General features: G+C 40.9%; 1 protein-coding gene across 2 annotated transcripts in view; it reads right to left on the bottom strand.

The window, feature by feature from the left end:
* POLA1 (DNA polymerase alpha 1, catalytic subunit) overlaps positions 1-18108 on the bottom strand; it is a 302841-nt gene that overhangs the window by 102960 nt on the left and 181773 nt on the right. For both annotated transcript variants that reach the window (XM_029930723.1, XM_029930724.1), the window contains one exon: positions 5008-5124. In XM_029930723.1, coding sequence (XP_029786583.1) covers positions 5008-5124 — 117 coding nt within the window. The remainder of the gene's footprint in view (positions 1-5007; positions 5125-18108) is intronic.

Below are 18108 nucleotides of genomic sequence, written 5' to 3'. Positions count from 1 at the left end.
GCTGATGACACAGAAGAGCAGGAGGCACCTGTGCATGTGATGGCAGCAGGGAGCCACTATCGCAATCCTGAACTGTTATGTGATAAAAAAAAATGCAAGATTCATAGTGAATTAAATGTCTATTCTGGTTAAGCTACTGTACTTTTGATTTCCATTTCCCTAAGCATAGTATAGTTCCTAGTTGTTACGGATTGAATTGTGTCCCTAAAAAGTTATGCTGAAGTCCTAAACCCCAGTACCTGTGAAAATAGCCTTATTTGGAAATAGGTTCTTGGCACAGAAAATCAAATTAAGGTGAGATCATGCTAGATTAGCATAGGCCCTAAACCAATATGATTGGTGTTGTTACACAAAGAAGCAATGAGGGCCACACGGGGAGAAGATGGCCATGTGACTGCGGATGCAGAGACTGCAGTGACACGCCTAGAGGCCTGGTCCAACGAACCTCAAAGATTAGTAGAAGCTTAAGGAGGCGAGGAATGATTCTTCCTTACTGAAGGGCCCTGCTGACCCTTGGTTTTCCAACTTTTAGTGAGCTTCCAGAGCTGTGAACAATAAACTTCTCTTGTTTCAAGCCACCTACCTTGAGGTGCTTTACTACAGCAGCCCTAGGAAAACGAATACACTACTAATGGAGTCATACACATAGGTCTAAATAAACCACTTGGAAAATGTGGAATGGTAAGGCATGGCTTGGCAATTGCATGTACAAAAAGAATTATGTGTTTTGTATAGGGAATGCTCAAAAGGAATCGACACTGTGAATATGGATGCCAAGAGAGTCAAGGCAACCTTATATAAACTTTAGAGAAATTTACTACCTAGAAAAGTCGGCAGCAGAAGGTTTACTCTGCTCCACACAAGTGCTAGTGAGAGCACTTGAAGGGCTGTGTGCTGGTTCGGGCCCCTCACTTTGCTGGGATAAAAACTCTAGGCTAGGATGATTATTGTTAAAGCAGAGCACTAGAGAAATGGTTGAAGACCTAGGAAAACTGGGCCGAGGAGGAGAAGGCACAGGAAGATAGCTACCTTCAAATATCCACAAAGTTCTCAAGGCAGGCAGAGTGTTGGGCAGGTGCTTACGAAACACAGGAAGAGAGGAAGGGACCAGCCTAGCCTTATGCAGTGCCAGTCAGCTGAACTAGAACCAACAGAACCAGAGAACACAAATTTAGGTGAAACGTAAAAAAAATAAACTTTAAAGTATATTGAGAAAAGCAACCCAAATGAATAAACACCTTGTGCTGTATCTATTTAATAGGCTATTATTTGGCCATAAAAAAGAGTGAAGTACTGACACAGGTTACAATACAGATGAATCTCAGAAACATGCAAGGTGCAAGAAACTAGACACAAAAGGTCACAGATGACTCCAGGGATAAGAAATATCCAGAATAGGTAAATCCACAGAGACGTAAAGCAGATTAGTGGTTCCCAGGGACTGACAGAAGGGAAGGAATGGGGTAAACTGCTTAAAGGGTACAGTGTTTTCTTCTAGGTTGACAAGAATGTTTTGGAACTAGACAGAAGTGGTGGTCCTACAATATTTGTGAATGTATGAAATGCCATCACATCATTCACTTTAAAATGGTTTATTTTGTTATGTGAACTTCACCTTGATGAAAAAAATGTATTGAAAAAGAAGGTTAGCATCTGCTTCATGGTAAGAAAAGCAGTATGTAGAATACAGTAAACTCTGCATCAACAAACACGCAGATCAAAATCACAATGGACAAGACCAAAAGACCTTTCATGGTAGAAATGCCATGTTCTCCTAAAGAGTGACCAATGACTAGGTATAGATGTCTAAGACTTTCTATCACAGCTGTAAGGTTCTCTTCCTGCACAACTCATAATTACTACCCTAAAAGACCAGAGTTATTTTTTCATGCTTTCTTCTTATGCAGAAATAAGACACTGTCTCAGGTAGGGGGACAACATCCTCACTGGCCCTCATCTACTTATCAAATCAATTTGTTCAGCCTCAGCCATTTTGAAATTGTAACACACAATGGCTGCAAATCCAATGTTACCCTTCTCCTTTGAAGGCCAGAGCCCTGTGTGGCATACACTTTCCATTATAAAAAATTTTAATGATTTTATAACTGAGAATAACATGAGAAACGTTAAAGGTATCTTGAAGTAGAACCTGAAGTTATTCTACGGCTTTCCTCATCAGTGGTCTTCAAGAAATTTAGTTGATAAACAACCGAATAAAGGGATCTGCCATAGTGGCTTACTCCACGGGTTGTACACCTTCCTCTGTGATTTCTGTCACAGCCCGGGGAGTCACATTTGGATGCCCTCTCACCTCCACATCAGGAACAGAGATGTTAGTGAGAAAAAGTTTAATTTAGCTTGAAACCTTAGGTCTATACTGCAAGCCAAACCAAACCAAACCAAACCAAACCAAACCAACCCTTTGATTTGGGTGAATTACATGATGCAGAATGCCCTGTGGGTTCATCTCACAGCCAAACAGACCTGGCCACCTTAAGAAGTCAAAGCCATGTCCTTAAAATAAAGAGATATTAAAATATTCACTCTCGAACTTGGCAAAGACTTACCTGTACTTCCAATGTCAAAGAGGGTTCTTTTGACTTTGGAACTTATGCACATATTGAAGTTTTCATTCCTGTATTTATGTGCACTTCCTAGGCAACAGAGAATACTCAGAAAATATATTTTTTAAACTTTAAAAATATTTTATTTTTGGGAGAGCATAAGAGGGGGAGGGGCAGAGAGAGGGGGAAAGAGGATCTAAAGCAGGCTCTGTGCTGATAGGCTAACAGCAGTGAGCCCGAAGTGGGGCTCAAACTCATGAACTCTGAGATCATGACCTGAGCCGAAGTTGGACACTCAACTGACTGAGCCACCCAGGTGCCCTGAGAATATATTTTTAATAATCAACAACTGGATACTGTTAAATTTCCATGAACATAAAAAAAGAGTCAATTTTTTCCTAAAGTCATCTGAGACAAGAGATACATCTAAAACCCTAGAACACTGGCACCTGAATGGCTCAATCACTTGAGCTGCTGACTTGGGCTCAGGTCATGATCTCAGGTTTCATGAGTTCAAGCCCCACATTGGGCTCTGTGCTGACAGCTAGGAGCTTGGAGACTGCTTTGGATTCCGTGTCTCTCTTGCTCTCTGCCCCTCCCCAATTCACACTCTGTCTTTCTCTATCTCTCTCAAAAGCAAATAAACAGTAAAATAAATAAAACACCTCCTGAGAGCCAAACTGTCCCAGCTCTCTCTCTCATGACTCTGGTGATGTGAGTCAGAAGAAGAGCCAACTTTCATACCAAGTCAGTCCTGTAAAGTACTCAAGCCAAATGCAACCCACGACCAAATGAGCATAGATTTATTAGGTAGAGAGGAGACTGGCATAGTGAGAAGCAAGACCCTTCCCATCAAACTTGAAAAATGTATTTAAAACCCTCAGTAGTCTAGCATCTTGAAAGTCTGGTGTTTTTTCCAAACAGATGTTTACACAAGCCTATTTTTGCTCATAGATATCAATCTTATATAATCTACATAATATTACTAGCCTTATAAATAAGGAAATGTCCTGTTCATTGTTCTGCCCCTGGCCTCAAGCAAAGTACCTAGGATGTAATAGGTATTCAATAACTGATTATATTTTAAGTGTTTATTTTTGAGAGAAAGAAAGAGAGAGTGAGCACGCAAGAGTGCAAGTGAGCAGGGGAGGGGCAGAGAGAGAAGGGGAGACAGGATCCCAAGCAGGCTCCATGCTGTTATCAAAGAGCCTGATGTAGGGCTTGAACTCACGAACTGTGAGATCATGACCTGAGCTGAAATCAAGAGCTGGATGCTTAACCAACTGAGCCATTCAAGCAACCCTCAAGTAATAATTATTAAATGAAAGTAATGTATGATTTGAGACAAGCACCCTAGAACTAAAGCAAATAAGCACAATCCAGCAAAACAGAGCCTTTAGAAAACCCTAGAGTAAGTACAATGATCCTATCCATTCCACCCCTGATTTTGGAGCTTCTATGGAACAGTCTCTAGAAAGATACAGCTTTTTCCTTTTACTAGGAAAGCCCAGGAACCTCATAAACAGAATTAAGAAATGCTCAATTCATCACTAGGAGGAGGAGGAGGAGGAGGAGGAGGAGGAGGAGGAGGAGGAGGAGGAGGAGAAACAGGTTCTCCATTCCCACTTTCTTCTCACCAAAATCCTTAAAAATTCTCAGGCCAGACAAATATGGAAAGTGAGGCACATTACAGTCCTGTATTGGTGACATTGATTGTACATTATCATTTTATAGGTTCTTAGACAATCTGCAATAGCTTGTTTAACTCTGGCCAGGCCAGAATTTGCTAGATGCACCTGATCACCAAACCCTCTCTGCAAGGATAGCCTTCAAATATTCCTCTCCCTACAGTTTGTGAAATGCTGCTTGGGTTGATGATGCTCCAAGGGGGCAACAGAAGGAAAGCATCTTAATTATGAGCACGGTGTTTCCAGACTATGTGCTCCTTACTTGGGAATCACTAACGACGGCCAACCTCCTCCGTCAGGTGTGTGCACTGAGGTAGAGAGCTGCTCACCGACGCGGTCCCTTAGAAACAACGGAACCCACACAAATGCAATGAGCCCTTTAGGGCGTAGGTTTGGAAGGTTTTCTTGCCCTTACAAAACGGGCTCTGGTCTAATTCAAAGAGAGCGATGGTTTCTGCAAAAGCAGTCTCTTCTGCGTAGCTATAAAGTGGCAACCAAGGAAATCAGAGCAATTCCTATGAGAACTAGTCAGTTTCTCTTTTAGATAGAAATATAGTATTGTTCATGAGGTGAAAAAAAATTAAGCATTTATCTCTTTGAAGTCAGAATTTGTAAAAAAACAAAACAAAACAAAAACATGTGTTTGGTAGTAGGGTGTTTCCAGAGGGCAAAGAGCACATATGTGTCCTCCCAGAGGAGGCGAACGCAGACCCCCACCCTCTCTACACAGCTCTTTAGCACCACGTGACTGTTACCTCTGGCCGAAGTGGAGCTTTCATGCAGACTTGGCAAAGAGGCCCATTTCGGGAGAACTGAAGGGGAAGGCGCCGAGTTCGATTTCGACATGCTGGCTCCTCGCACATCAACCAGCCCTGGAGAGCGGGAAAGAGAACACTGGAGTCTTATCACAGCCACCAAACGCATGCAACTAAAAACCTCCTTCGTTGTCAAGATAGGTTCCTTTCATCCAAACCTTAAGAGATTCTGAAACAGTTCCTTACCTTTCTTCCCTGACATGTCACTTAGACCTATGTCCCAACCTTAACACCCAGGAAACTCGTCAAGTTAATAAAAGAAGAAAAAAAAAAGATCCTGGGAGATATTCTTCCCTTCTTCTTAATATCTACCCCCAACGCATGCCTATACCAAAACCTCCCAACACAAGCTTGTATGATTACACACAGAATGTAAACTGATGGACTTTCGGGCACTAGTAAAGACCGTTACCAAAGGAAAGAGTATCCCATGTAGAAATGAATGACTTTCCCAACAGCTCACTGACTAGTGGCTAGTGGCTGGTGGCTAAAATGCGTGCTCCGCTTCATTCTCTATAAAATAGGCCCAACAACAGTACCTACGTTACAGGCTGTCATGATGGAATACATTTAGCATGCTGAGAGCTATGCCCGACATCAAAGTAACACTTAAAGTAAGCAATTAATTAAAATTAAAGCAGATTCTTCTATACACATTCTCTGGAGGCATACAACTGGCTGCAATGTTCTCAAGGACAATCTCAACTGACCACTCTTTCCCAGGTGTCTGAATGAGTCACTGTCCACTGCTCCAGCCTTTAGACTCTCTTCTCACTTTCCTTCTCCAGTTACCCTCTCCTGCTGCCCTTGTTTGAATTTTCTCCTAGAGGTGTGACAACACGCCTCTTATCTTAAATTAGTATCACGCTTGCTATAAAACAAGGGAGACGGAACAGCACAAGGGGAGGAGCAAAGCTCAGGTGTTCTCAGGAAGGCCCCAGGGTCTGTGGGCTCAGCGCTCTGTGTGTTCGGCATAAGAAGGCTAAGCAAGCAGGCTGAAGGGCTGGGGTATAACGGTGAACGGGGGTGGACCCTTGTTGCGTGGTGTCCCCACCCAGGCAGCGGCAAATTCGGACCTGACCGTCTTTGCACCCTGGGAGTATCTGGAGAGGCACAACTTTGGAGCTGGTCAGAAAGAGTGAGTAGAAGTTTGGTAGGTGGAGAGAGCAAGAAAGGCCACTTAGGCAGAGGAAACAACATGTGGAAAAGAATGAAGGCCAGAGATAGCTATGTGCGATGTGATGAAGAAAATAATCAATGATGTATTTAAGCCCGTTCCCCGTGTCTGGAATGGGCAATGGTCTTTCCCCCCTAGCTAAGAGCACTATATACACAAATGTTGCTTAATTAAATCGGGGACCTCCATCTGCCACTTATTAACACTGCCATGTGGCTTTAATCCAAATCTGCGGGATGTCCCCACTCATTATTGTGCTGTGTGACCTCATTCCTCAGAACAGGTCCTTCGTGGAAGAAATTACAACTAGACTCGAGAGAGAGCACCAAAAATCAGTTCAGCTCCAGTTATGGCTTTTACAGCCAAAAAAGTATGTTGTAGAATATTTTGACTAAAAGAAAATATACTACCTTTGAAGATTATAAAGTACATCTAGTCAATACATTCACAGGGAACTTCATTACTACCTTCAATCAATACACTGAACTATTTTAATATTTAAACTTTTCAGACAGGATCTTGAGGAGTCCTTATAAAACCTTTAATATGTGTCCAAAATTACATTAATTATTATAGGGAGTAGCCAAAGAAGCACCAGGTACAGAGTTTTAGGAAATGATAACCTAAATAAGAATGCAAGGTTCACACACACATGAAAAACAATTCAGTACTGTTTGGCTTTAAGAACCAAGTTGTGGGGCGCCTGGGTGGCTCAGTCGGTTGAGCATCCAGCTTCGGCTCAAGTCATGATCTCACAGTTCATGGGTTCGAACCCCACATCAGGCTCTGTGTCTCCCTCTCTCTCTTACCCTCCCCTGCTCACGCTCTCAAAAAAAAATTTTTTTTAATTTAAGAAAAAAAAAAAAAGAACCAAGTTGTACGGTACCAACCATAAATGCCCAACAACACGGAAAGGGATGGAGTTGTGTAGATCCTACCTATCTGAGATCAAACAATGATCACCACAGTTCTGAATCACAGACAACTATTTGTTCTAATTCTTAGGGCCTACAGCTCTACTTTCTGGATTTGAGGACATATTTTATTATTTCTGAAACTCAGATGCCTTTACAATTGACAGGTACATTTAGTGACATATTTATGTTTCTTCCCAAAACACTGTGAAGTCAAGAGTGCAGTTCAAAAGCGACGGCTTCTCAGAATGAAGGAAACCAGGAAGGTTGGTTTGTTTAGCATGTCGTGGGCATGGGGGGACACAGGGAGACAGTGTGCCGACAGCAGCACGTATTAAAATTTAAATGGAGCCTATAAATACTAACGGCAAGACCGGCTGTTTCCTGAAGTACCCGTTTAGGCATATTAATAAAGGAAACAGTAGAATTTAAGCAAACCATGTATGAAAAATGCAGGACTGGACTAGTCCTTCACCGCCCATTTGGCTTTGCTACGCTGTAGCTGCTGTCTGAGGCTTCACACACTTTGGAAGAGGTATCAGCTAATGACGCCAACCACGGATGTAAACACAATTTGAGAAAAGCAAGCAGACAGGGAACAACCATCATGTTTTGAGACAATAAATTACTAATTACTGGCATAGAACCTGGAAGTTAAAATTACTCTTTAATTTTTAAAAGATACCATTCAAAAAGCTCAAGTTGTCTTCAGATGTTTTGGAAACCTGATTCCATCAACTTACTACAACTTCATGACTCACGAGCAAGCTGCCAACCACAGAGATGCTAAATTGTCACCTCACCTGTTTCTAAAGCAAACACCTAACTCTATCTCTGACACAGTTACTAACTAAATGTCCTTTCAAATCACATAGAAAACAGATAATATAATTTGTCTAGACTTCCTACCAGTTATAATTAACATTAAAGAGGTCTTTTCTTCTTTGTCACCTTTCTATTCAGTAGTTATTTGGGTTTGTTTGTACTTACTATCTGTTAATCTCCCTTTACAAATGACAACAATAACTAGTGCTATTATGCATGGAAATTACACACGCTGATAACTGTGTGAAGGGAACGAGGGCTGCCTGTAACTCTTGATTTCTCTTGTTTTACTTTGATAATTAAGCTTCTGGTCATGGTTTATTTTAAACAAAACTTTTCTGTGAGGGAAAAAGACCTTAATCATAGTCAATAGATGCTTTGCTTCCATCTGACTTTGTCAAGTACATTTTGATTAACCCTTTGTTCCCCCAGCAAATATTAGCGGACTATGCTCTATCTACCTTTAAAGAAACATCTGTGTTGTTAAAATTCAGTAGGCTGAGCCTTTGAAAATATTCCATGATGGGGCCAATCTTAGTTACAGGACTGCATACTGAATTACGCCCTTAATGGGTGATAAAAAAAACAAAGCAAATACAAGTAACACTGAATAAATTCACTTTGAAGCATCACTCACAAACACAAATCTGAGCTTATTTTTATTTCCCGTGCTGGGAAAAAACTCACAGCCCAAAGCTACGTTGCCAAGTCAATGGCAAAACAATGTAATGAAGTGTAGTCCTTTGGAAGTGCAACCTACAAGAAGGGCTGGTTTTTGTGAAAACCCCCAGAACCACCCTAAGGAGGCCTGCCAACCAAACATGTCATTTTATTATGCAATGCCACATGTAAATGCCAAACTGTCACAACCAACAGGAATAAGGTCATTAAGTTTTCAGATGCCTACCTTAACCACATTTATAAGTAGAGGGTTCAAAAGATGTGAAGCCAGCCTGTCCAGTAGCAAAATAAATCTTTACCAAAACCCACAAAGATCTGTCACCTGTTACTTTAGCTTCAGCATCACTAATTCCTTGAAATCATTGTGTACGAAATTGTGTCAAATGCTGATTGGTTCTGATTGCTAAATTATATTTCTGAGGTCTCAACTAAAATGGTTTCTGTCTGCACATGCTAAAAAGGGATCGATTTCCACCTGTAACTGAGGCGTTCCTGGTAGGTACACCTTAAACACAAATTTATTCTCTTGTGTACATTTGTATTTTTAGAAGGACACACACACAGAAATCATCCAGACCTGGATAGGTGGCACAGAGGAAACACTCAAAAAAAAAAAAAAATCTTCTGAATAAATGAATGAAAAGAAACAATAAAATAATACATAGGAACAAACGTATAGAAAATACTAAAAGAAAGGGGCGCCTGCGTGGCTCAGTTTGTTAAGTGTCTCACTTCGGCTTAGGTCATGATCTCACGGTTCATGAGTTCGAGCCCCACGTTGGGCTCTGCACTGACAGCTCAGAGCCTGGAGCCTGCTTTGGATTCTGCATCTTCCTCTCTCTCTGCTCCTCCCCCATTCATGCTCTGTCTCTCTCTCAACAATAAATAAAAAATGGTAAAAAAGAAATTTAAAAAAATTCCCAAGAGAAAGAAAAATGCACCATTCTCATACCCATGAATCAATCACATATACAGCGGGTCCTTCTCCCGCTTCCCATCAGTCACCAAATCTGTCCACTGGCCTTGCAATCCCATTGTCATCAACTCCACTAAAGGCCAGAAGTCAACCTGCCTGATTTTCCCAACTCCGTTCTCTCCCACATCCAGTGTAAAGACTTGCCGAGCTTAGCTTCCCAAGGGCCCTGCACTCCCTTCGCCCCACAGAGAAGGTATGCTTTGGTCTGACCTTCAACTACTTCTAGCCTCATCCCATCCCCCTTTCTCACATTCCCATCCCCAAACTCTTCCCCCGGCCAGACTGGTTTTCTCACCGCCCCCAACACATTTTGCCTATTGCCAACTCCTTGCATTGGCTCACATTATAGAATCTCTGCGTAAAATGGCCACTCCTCAAGCATTACTTCCATTCTTCTCCTGTGAAATTTGCCCATCCTTCAGGGACTCCTCGCTCTATCCTAGGGCCACTGAGCATACAATGCTCTGCACTGTCCCTAAACAATCTTATTTTACTTCCCTAACTGGAAGCTCAGGCCCGGGGCATGACCCACTGTGGATGTGGCAGTGTCCTCCCCTTTGTGCAAAGGTTCACACTCCATGAAGAATGCAGAAAGTTATGAAAAAGTGCACTTGAACGTAGCTTCTCCCCACCCTGTTATTATAGGGTAATTTTACATAAATCACTGAACTCTCCTCTGAGCCTCAGTTTCCTCATCTACAAAACAGGAGGTAATGATACTTACTCTATTAGAATTGTTCAGAGCCCAGAGCGATGTTCATTAAATGTAAGCTATCATTATTAACCTACACACATCACTACTGAGGAACATCAGTGCTGGGCTAGAGGGGGTGATGCACTGGTGGAGACGTACTATTCCAACCAGGGAAGAGCCTGGTCAGTTTCTACCTGGTGTTACCAAAAATGGAGAGATACGATGATGGATAACTGGTCAGATTAGGTGGAGGTGCTTTTCAGTGCGACTGCAAAACAACAGAACGGTGTAGTCAATGCAAGTGAACTTTCCACGTCTTTCCTGGCAAACCTGTACTAGATTTAAAGTTGTAGATGGCAGAATGGATGGTGAAGGAAGAGGAAAGGGTCTTTGCTTTATTTCAGGACTCAGAGATTTTCAAGACACAACACTCCCCAGTACCGCACTGACGTATGATTGAGTTAAAACTGTAATGGCTCTCCAGGAGTGCGAGAACAGCAACACAGGGCGACGTGTGCCAGAATACGCGCTCTTACAGAGTTCAGCAGATCATTACTAGTTTCCTATAATAGCCATTAACTGCTCTCCAACCTAAACTAAACGCACTCTGAGAACCAGATCCTCTTTTCACCCAAAACCATTTATAAATGTTCTGGGGTTCCCTTGCAGTCACATTTTTCTGTCATAGAATTATCCCCAATATAAAATGGGTCTTACAGACAGTGCACAGTATGGGCCCACAGCTGCTTTTGAAGAATGACATGTTGTGATTTGGGATTTCCAGAAATATCAAAAAACAAATTGCTTTCTGACCCACATTTGCACCCAAAACTGGGAGAAAATTTTCCTAAGATCTCCAGGGGAAGTTTTAACAGGAACCTAATTTTGCTTTTAAAGTGAAATCTTCTACACCGCAGCATGCCGGCCTGTCAAAGAGCGATTATTAAGTCTCAGAGAGGTGCCATGGTAGGTAGGAGACGAAAGAGCAAATCAGGAAAAAGACCTATATAAACTAACTATTCACTGAAGTTAATACAAAACTATTTTTAACCAAATTATCAAACAAAACAGAAGTGGAAAGTGCCTCATCAATATAAGAATTTTAAATATTGCCGAAATTGATTTTTAAAGTAAGATATCTCTTTAAACGAACAGTCATATGTCATTTCATCCAAGTTATTTGAAACTTATTGATCTTATCATTTGTGTGAGGACCAGGCTCTGCCATCAGTTTGCTGAAAGGATAATGGAGCACTCCCAAACTGTTATGATAGGTTAGATGCAAACAGTGGTCCTCATTTAAACACACAGAATAGCACCACAAGTGGACGAATTCCAACCGCAGCAATTGTATATTACATGATAAATTAGCAAGTTGCTCTGCTTTGCCTCACATCAAATCCAATACCACAGCCTTGTTATTTTAATTTGCAATCAGAGGTTGAACATCAGAAGATGTCCCTGAGGTACATTAAAGAGCCCCATGCAAGCTGTCTTCTCCTGCTATACTGAGAGCAGAGAAAGCCAATAATTACCAGCAATTTTATTTTACCACTGTAGGACAATACTAGAACAGTTAAAATTGTCTCCATGCAAGCAACCAGGAAAAATATACTTAAAATGATTTTATAAGGAAAATTACATTGGGGGGGGGAGTTCAATGGAGGACATGTATCTTTCTGTATGGGCAGCTAAAACCTCTCTTAGTATATTCAAGGCTATTCTATAAAATACTCTCCCTATTCATCCAACTCAAAAGCAAGCTACATTCGTAGGCTATAATAGGTCACAACTAAGTACACAGTACCTTGCTTCAGGAATAATTCTGCTTTGTCTGTCAACTGTCAACAAAGCACAAAGAGCTCATGGGACCCAGTCATGGAGTGTGGATGTTAGAGATCTAACAAAATACAAATAGTAAGAAAAATACAAGATTTCCAGGCTGCCCTGCTTTCACTTTATATGAGAAACTGAAAGCATTTTCCTCCCCAAGTTCCATTAATCTCTATTGTATTACAAATCTTTTCATAAAAGACTTTTTTTTCTCCCTATGTGAAGCTACAAGTGACTTGGGGATGTAATATTCCAACTACAACGAATGTCCGACTTTCCAACATGAATGGCTATAAATGGACGTGTCAGTTAAGGAATATAGACATTTCAACAAGCAAAAGGAAGAGAGAATCAAGTGGAATGAGATGGTAAAATGGCTACTCTGTTACTTATAGTAATATCACAGTGAGGAATCCTCTAAGAAAAACTGTTCATTACTCGTACATCTGCCACTGCCTCTCAAGTCTTTAATGATGAAAAAAACATGACCTTCCCTACGAACACACACTAACAAAACTGCAAAAGCAAGCTCAAGCCTTAGTTTCATCACTATCTACACAGGGAAAAAAAAAAAGACTGGAAGGAACTACCCAAAAAAGTCATTATAGGTTGTCTGTAGGTGGTTTGTCTTCTGTTTCTGTAGTTTCTGAATTTTCTACAGCAAGCACGTATTGTATTTATAATTAGAAAGCTGTTATTAATGAAGGAAGAGGCCGTTTTGCCAAGAGCATTCAATATAATCAAATCACTAATACATGTGAAAAATACTTTGAACGGTCTCATGTGCTTGGCTGTTACCAAGATGAGTTCTCAGGGAACGTGCTTATGAGAAAAAAAAAGGCACATGAAAAAATGTTTTTTTCCTTTAAAAAAAAATTTTTTTTTTCTAATTCAGCAATTTCAAAAATAGGTCAATTTAGGCACACAAGCAGTTCCCAAGTAGAAAGTGGCAGGGCATGTATTAGTAGTAGTAGAATCATTTATTAAACTAAGCGACTCACTAAAATAAACACAGCCTTCCATGGAATCTGATTTGAATACTTTTCTTTATGATGTTCAATCTCCGAACGTAGGTTATAAATCCGTTTTAAACAGAGGTGCTTTGTTCCCCCCGCCCCCTCCACTGCCTTTATTCAATGTACGTACGGATCAACTCAGATGACTAGGGTAGGAATCAAAATAAAAATTCAATCAGGTGGGCATGCCTAGAACCTTATTATTAGCAGAGTTTTTCTTTGGTGAGGTCTAGCAAAAGTAATTTTTATTGTTTGTTTGTTTGTTAGCAGGCTAGTAATTTATTGGTATGCTTGAATATGATAAGGCTCTGGGCACTGAACAACACATGTTAAAACTAAACTATCTACGCAAGAGCCTCAAAGGGCATCTTAAAATCAGAATGGAGTTCAAACCATCACCAGGCAATGTTTGTTCATTTAACTTTAATTATTTTCTCCTTGAGAATGGTACTAATGAAACTGAATATCTTTCATGGTTTCGAAGGGCCGTTTGAATAGTCTGTAAACAGAACTAAGGGTAGACAAGAGATCTGGCTGAGCCAGGGGTTGCTAGGTGATGTAGAATGTAAACCCACAAACTTGTTAAGGTTTGCTTTCCTTTCATGCCACTTTCACACACTCTCAAAAGTTTTGAGAATTGATTTTTCAGGTGGCCATTAAGAAAAGAAGAGACCCCCTGCCTTCGAAATTCACTCCCCCCAGACACTCTGCCAGATCCAGAAGAGATAAAATCCATCTGACCCTTGGCTGTAACCTGGGAAACTTTTGGTTTTCCGTAAACGTAGGATCGTGCGTTTTCTGGACGCCCCTCATTTAAGAAACCAATCCATGAAGATTGATTTTTGAAGTTCAAAAAGACATTTCTAATCTGTTCTTAGTCAACTTTGAATAAAATTAAGATTTCCCTCCCGAAGAAAAACCGTGATCACAGCTTAGCACAGATTATCATCAGGACAAACCTTTTGGTTTGGCCACACCAACTCCGACTGCCTGTGAGGGTATCCCTCCCGCCCCTCCCCCAAGCTCCTTTCTAAGTAGCTGATCAGAGATTGTCCAGTAAGAGCACTTTATTAGATCATCAGCCAGAGGGGTTCACAAGTACCAAGAGCAATGGGCTCAAATGCGGCACATCAGTTTTAATAGACCAGGGGCTACTAGTAAACTGCAGATACTGCTGAGAACTTTCCTTGCACTGAACTCTTGAAAAAGCACCGTCTCTCCAGCTTAAATGCAGCTGCCTCTTTCAATGCCGCAAATGGGTAAATTTGACAAAAAAGCCACCATTAAGACTACATGAAAGGCTCAAGACAACATCCTTTCAATGCTTTGTACTTCAGTAATCAGATGTACTTACTCACCCCCTCCCCCAAACCCGATCAAGAACTATTTCTGAATGGTAGGAAATAATTCCACTTTGTACATCTTTTAGTTAATCAAGACTTTCTATTCAGCAATTTGACCTTTTGTTCAAAACAGGATTATCAGTTTTTTCGCCAGTTACCAAGGGCGACTCGCATGGTGAACATAATTGCAATAATTTGCAAAACACCATGGCAACCCACATTACAACTAGGTAAATACTGGGCTTTTGTGCTACATTGTTATTTTCAGAGATGCTGAAGTCAAAGAACGAATGACAAATGAACACAAAATTTATATTTGCTTTGTCTCAAAAGAGAAGAAAATTGATAACAAGAATTGGGGGGAAACCGACTACAGCTGTAATTTCTAACTTGATTAATTAGGATGGTAACAGTCCTTAACAGTATATTCAACAAACAGCCCTGACTTCGTCTCTCCACCCACCTCTCTCTGTACCACTACCCCTATCCCACCCCCCCCACCTCAGACAAATTTTTTCAGCTTGGAGAACAAACATCCCCCATTTGCTCTTTTCTTCAACTTAATGGAATCCTTAATTGCAGAATATTGTTCTCCTGCTCTTCACGGCAATGAAAACGGAGAGAAAAGAGGAGAGGGCCAGGGCAGAGGGGGAGCTACCGTCATTTGGTTCCTGCCTCTTTTGGACACCCCAGGCCCAATGATGAGACGGCATTTTCCTGGTATCAGCAGCTGTTTCAAGGCAGACAATAAAGTCAAAACTATTTAGCTTTGCAGAAAAGCCACTTCTTTCCTTTTGGCAATACAAGGTAAGTCTACGTGCCGAGATGAAGTTTCATAAATAATGTAAATGCCAAAACAGAAGATGAGAAGCTAATAATTTTAAAAACCGTACATTTTTCCTGTAAATAAAGTATTAACTGTGGTTCTGCCCAAAAAGCTGTTGAAATGCATGCTTGCTATTTGAGGAAGATGCGCAACAATATTACTAGTGTGCTGAAAACCACTTTATACGCAGAGCCCAATCCGCGAAACAAGCCAAAAATATAAACTGAGCACTATGATATTAATACAAAAATCAAAATCGTATTTTTAGTAGATAAACATGCTCTCACAAACAGTCTGCTAATCTCTTCTGTAATAAATGTGATGACTGGAAAAGTTCTATCAGAATTGTATTTACCCAGGTACGACACGCAGGTTATACTGCATAGTAAAGGAGTGTGTGTGTGTGTGTGTGTGTGTGTGTGTGTGTGTGCACGCGCGCGCGCGCACACATTTGAGAGGAACAAATTCTGCTCTAATGCCTAGCTTTTCAGAATTATCAAAATTGACCTTCCCATGTAAAATGGAATATTTTGGGAAGTGGAAAGAAAAATACACACAGAAAGGGCTTGTGGAAGTTATACTGCCGAGATCTCAAAGAATAAGAAACTCCAAATGTTCTCGCCACACAGCCCAGCCTGCCGGCCTTCATTCGCCTTCCAACAAGGCAGAGCGGAAGGAGTCTCTGAAACGATCTGCATATTTCCCCTAACTTCTGAAAAATCAAATGAACCTGATCCTATCACAGGTCTGTTCTTATTTTGTCGGGGCTGAAACCTCCTAGGCAAGTCTAAGATTCAGCTTGGAGAAATCACAATATAACATTCTTCAGAATATGCCTCCAAAATTACAGATGCTGTGATTTCTCCCGAGGACTGGAAATCAAAAGAATGTGACAGATTAACTCCTTCTCAGTCATTGACAACCTCCTTACACTTGGAAAATATATTTTACTTCCTGGTTTAGTTCATCCAGAATTTACCATACCTGTATTAAGTGCATTCCTATCAAAAGTCTAAATGTTAAGGGGAAATGTATCCTTTAAAGCCAAATGATAAAGGGTTGAACAAGCTTTCAGTACCTTTTGATCAAATAGAACTGATGACAGATCATAAAGTGGGCCTAAAATCCACATGAGACTTGAACTTCTTTAAGAAAGCCTTATATATAAATGAAATTATTTTGTAATCTAGCTGGAATTTCTTCACGTACAACATTTTACCTAGTATACTGTTCCTTCGTGCACAGCCTTTTGTGGCTTCCATTATAGTGTGGGGGTTTTTTTCCTTTTCTTTTTTCCTGTTTTATTCCCTTTTCTCCCTCTTTTTTTTTCCTTTTTTTGCTGACTGGATATGACACTTGACTTCTACTTGTTAAATGCACCATCCTATAATCCATCCAACCCCCTATAATGCCAATCAACTACCCAAATCCCGAAATGAGAAATGGCAAAAGCCTAGCAGGCAAACTGCACTGCATCTCCAACTCCATCCCGATGGCCGGTACCAAATGAAAGCTGGCACTCCACATGAAAGCCACCTGCTATCGCTGCCCCGGAAACCTTCTTGCTCTAGAATCCTCAACTCTGACTGCAGATTGGAATTACCAGGGGAGCATTACAGCGCAGGCTGCTGGACATCACCCCAGGGTTTCCCATTCAGTAGGTCTCCGGATAAGGCCCGAGAATTTGCATTTCTAAAAAGCTCCCAAGTGATACTGCTGCTGCCAGTTTGGGGACCACACTTTGAAAACCACCATTCTGAGGTACAGAACGGGTATCGAGAATTTAAAAAGCCCCCCAAGTAATTCTAATGTGTAGTCACGGTTGAGATCCAACGTCCGTATTATTCTCCTCCTCTGCTGTTCCAAGACAACTACTGCTTATCTTCCGCAGAAGGAATCTTATACACAGAACTGCTCCTTAAATATTTGTCTCTCAACTTTCTCCTTCAGTATTTACACTCTGTTTAGATTCTATTGATGTGACTTTCTCCTTTACTCTTTCCAAGCTCTCCATACAGCATTAGAATTAGCAAAGCCTCAAACCTGACTTAATTCTACTAACGGATGGACCAACTCTACTTGGTTCACAGGACATAGGCTGCGGACTTAGCATGAAACCAATGAACAAGGAACCTTACCCTAGCAGTAACAAGAGTCCCTACCACAGTACTAGGATTTCAGGAGTGCTGAAAATAGGGTCTAGGAAAAAAAACACAATTACATTTTTGACTTTGATAAATACTATGAAATAATATGTTTGAACCCTAAATACTAAAGTGTCTAATCCTTCATTTTCTATTGGAGGAAAATGAGGCCCAGGAAAGTGAATTCCTTGTACACTGTCATAGCAATTCACTGTAGGGCCACCTGGGTCTCTGAAATTCTAGCCCAGCACCCTTTACTCTCTCCACCTAGTCTGCTTAACACAGGAGTCAGGAGGTATACGTGCTTCCTGAATACATGGAAATGTAGCTAGTCCAAACTGAAAAGTGGTGCCAGTGTAAAACATAAGGCAAATTTCAAAGACAGTCCAAAAAAGAGAACATATTTTTAACATTCATTATATATTAAAAACAATGTTTTGGATATAATGGGTTAAGTAAAATTTTTTTGTTATATCATTAACTGTCTCCCCTTTTTAAAAATTGATGATGTAATCTCTATATCCAACATGGGGCTTGAACTCAGGATCCTGAGATGAAGAGTCACATGCTGTACTGAGCCAGCCAGGCCCCCCACTCTCCCCTTCTTTTTAA

This window comes from Suricata suricatta, chromosome X (assembly GCF_006229205.1).
Source record: "Suricata suricatta isolate VVHF042 chromosome X, meerkat_22Aug2017_6uvM2_HiC, whole genome shotgun sequence".
NCBI lineage: Eukaryota > Metazoa > Chordata > Mammalia > Carnivora > Herpestidae > Suricata > Suricata suricatta.
The sequence above is the reverse complement of the archived record's forward strand: the minus strand, read 5'-3'. Positions and strand labels throughout refer to the sequence as shown.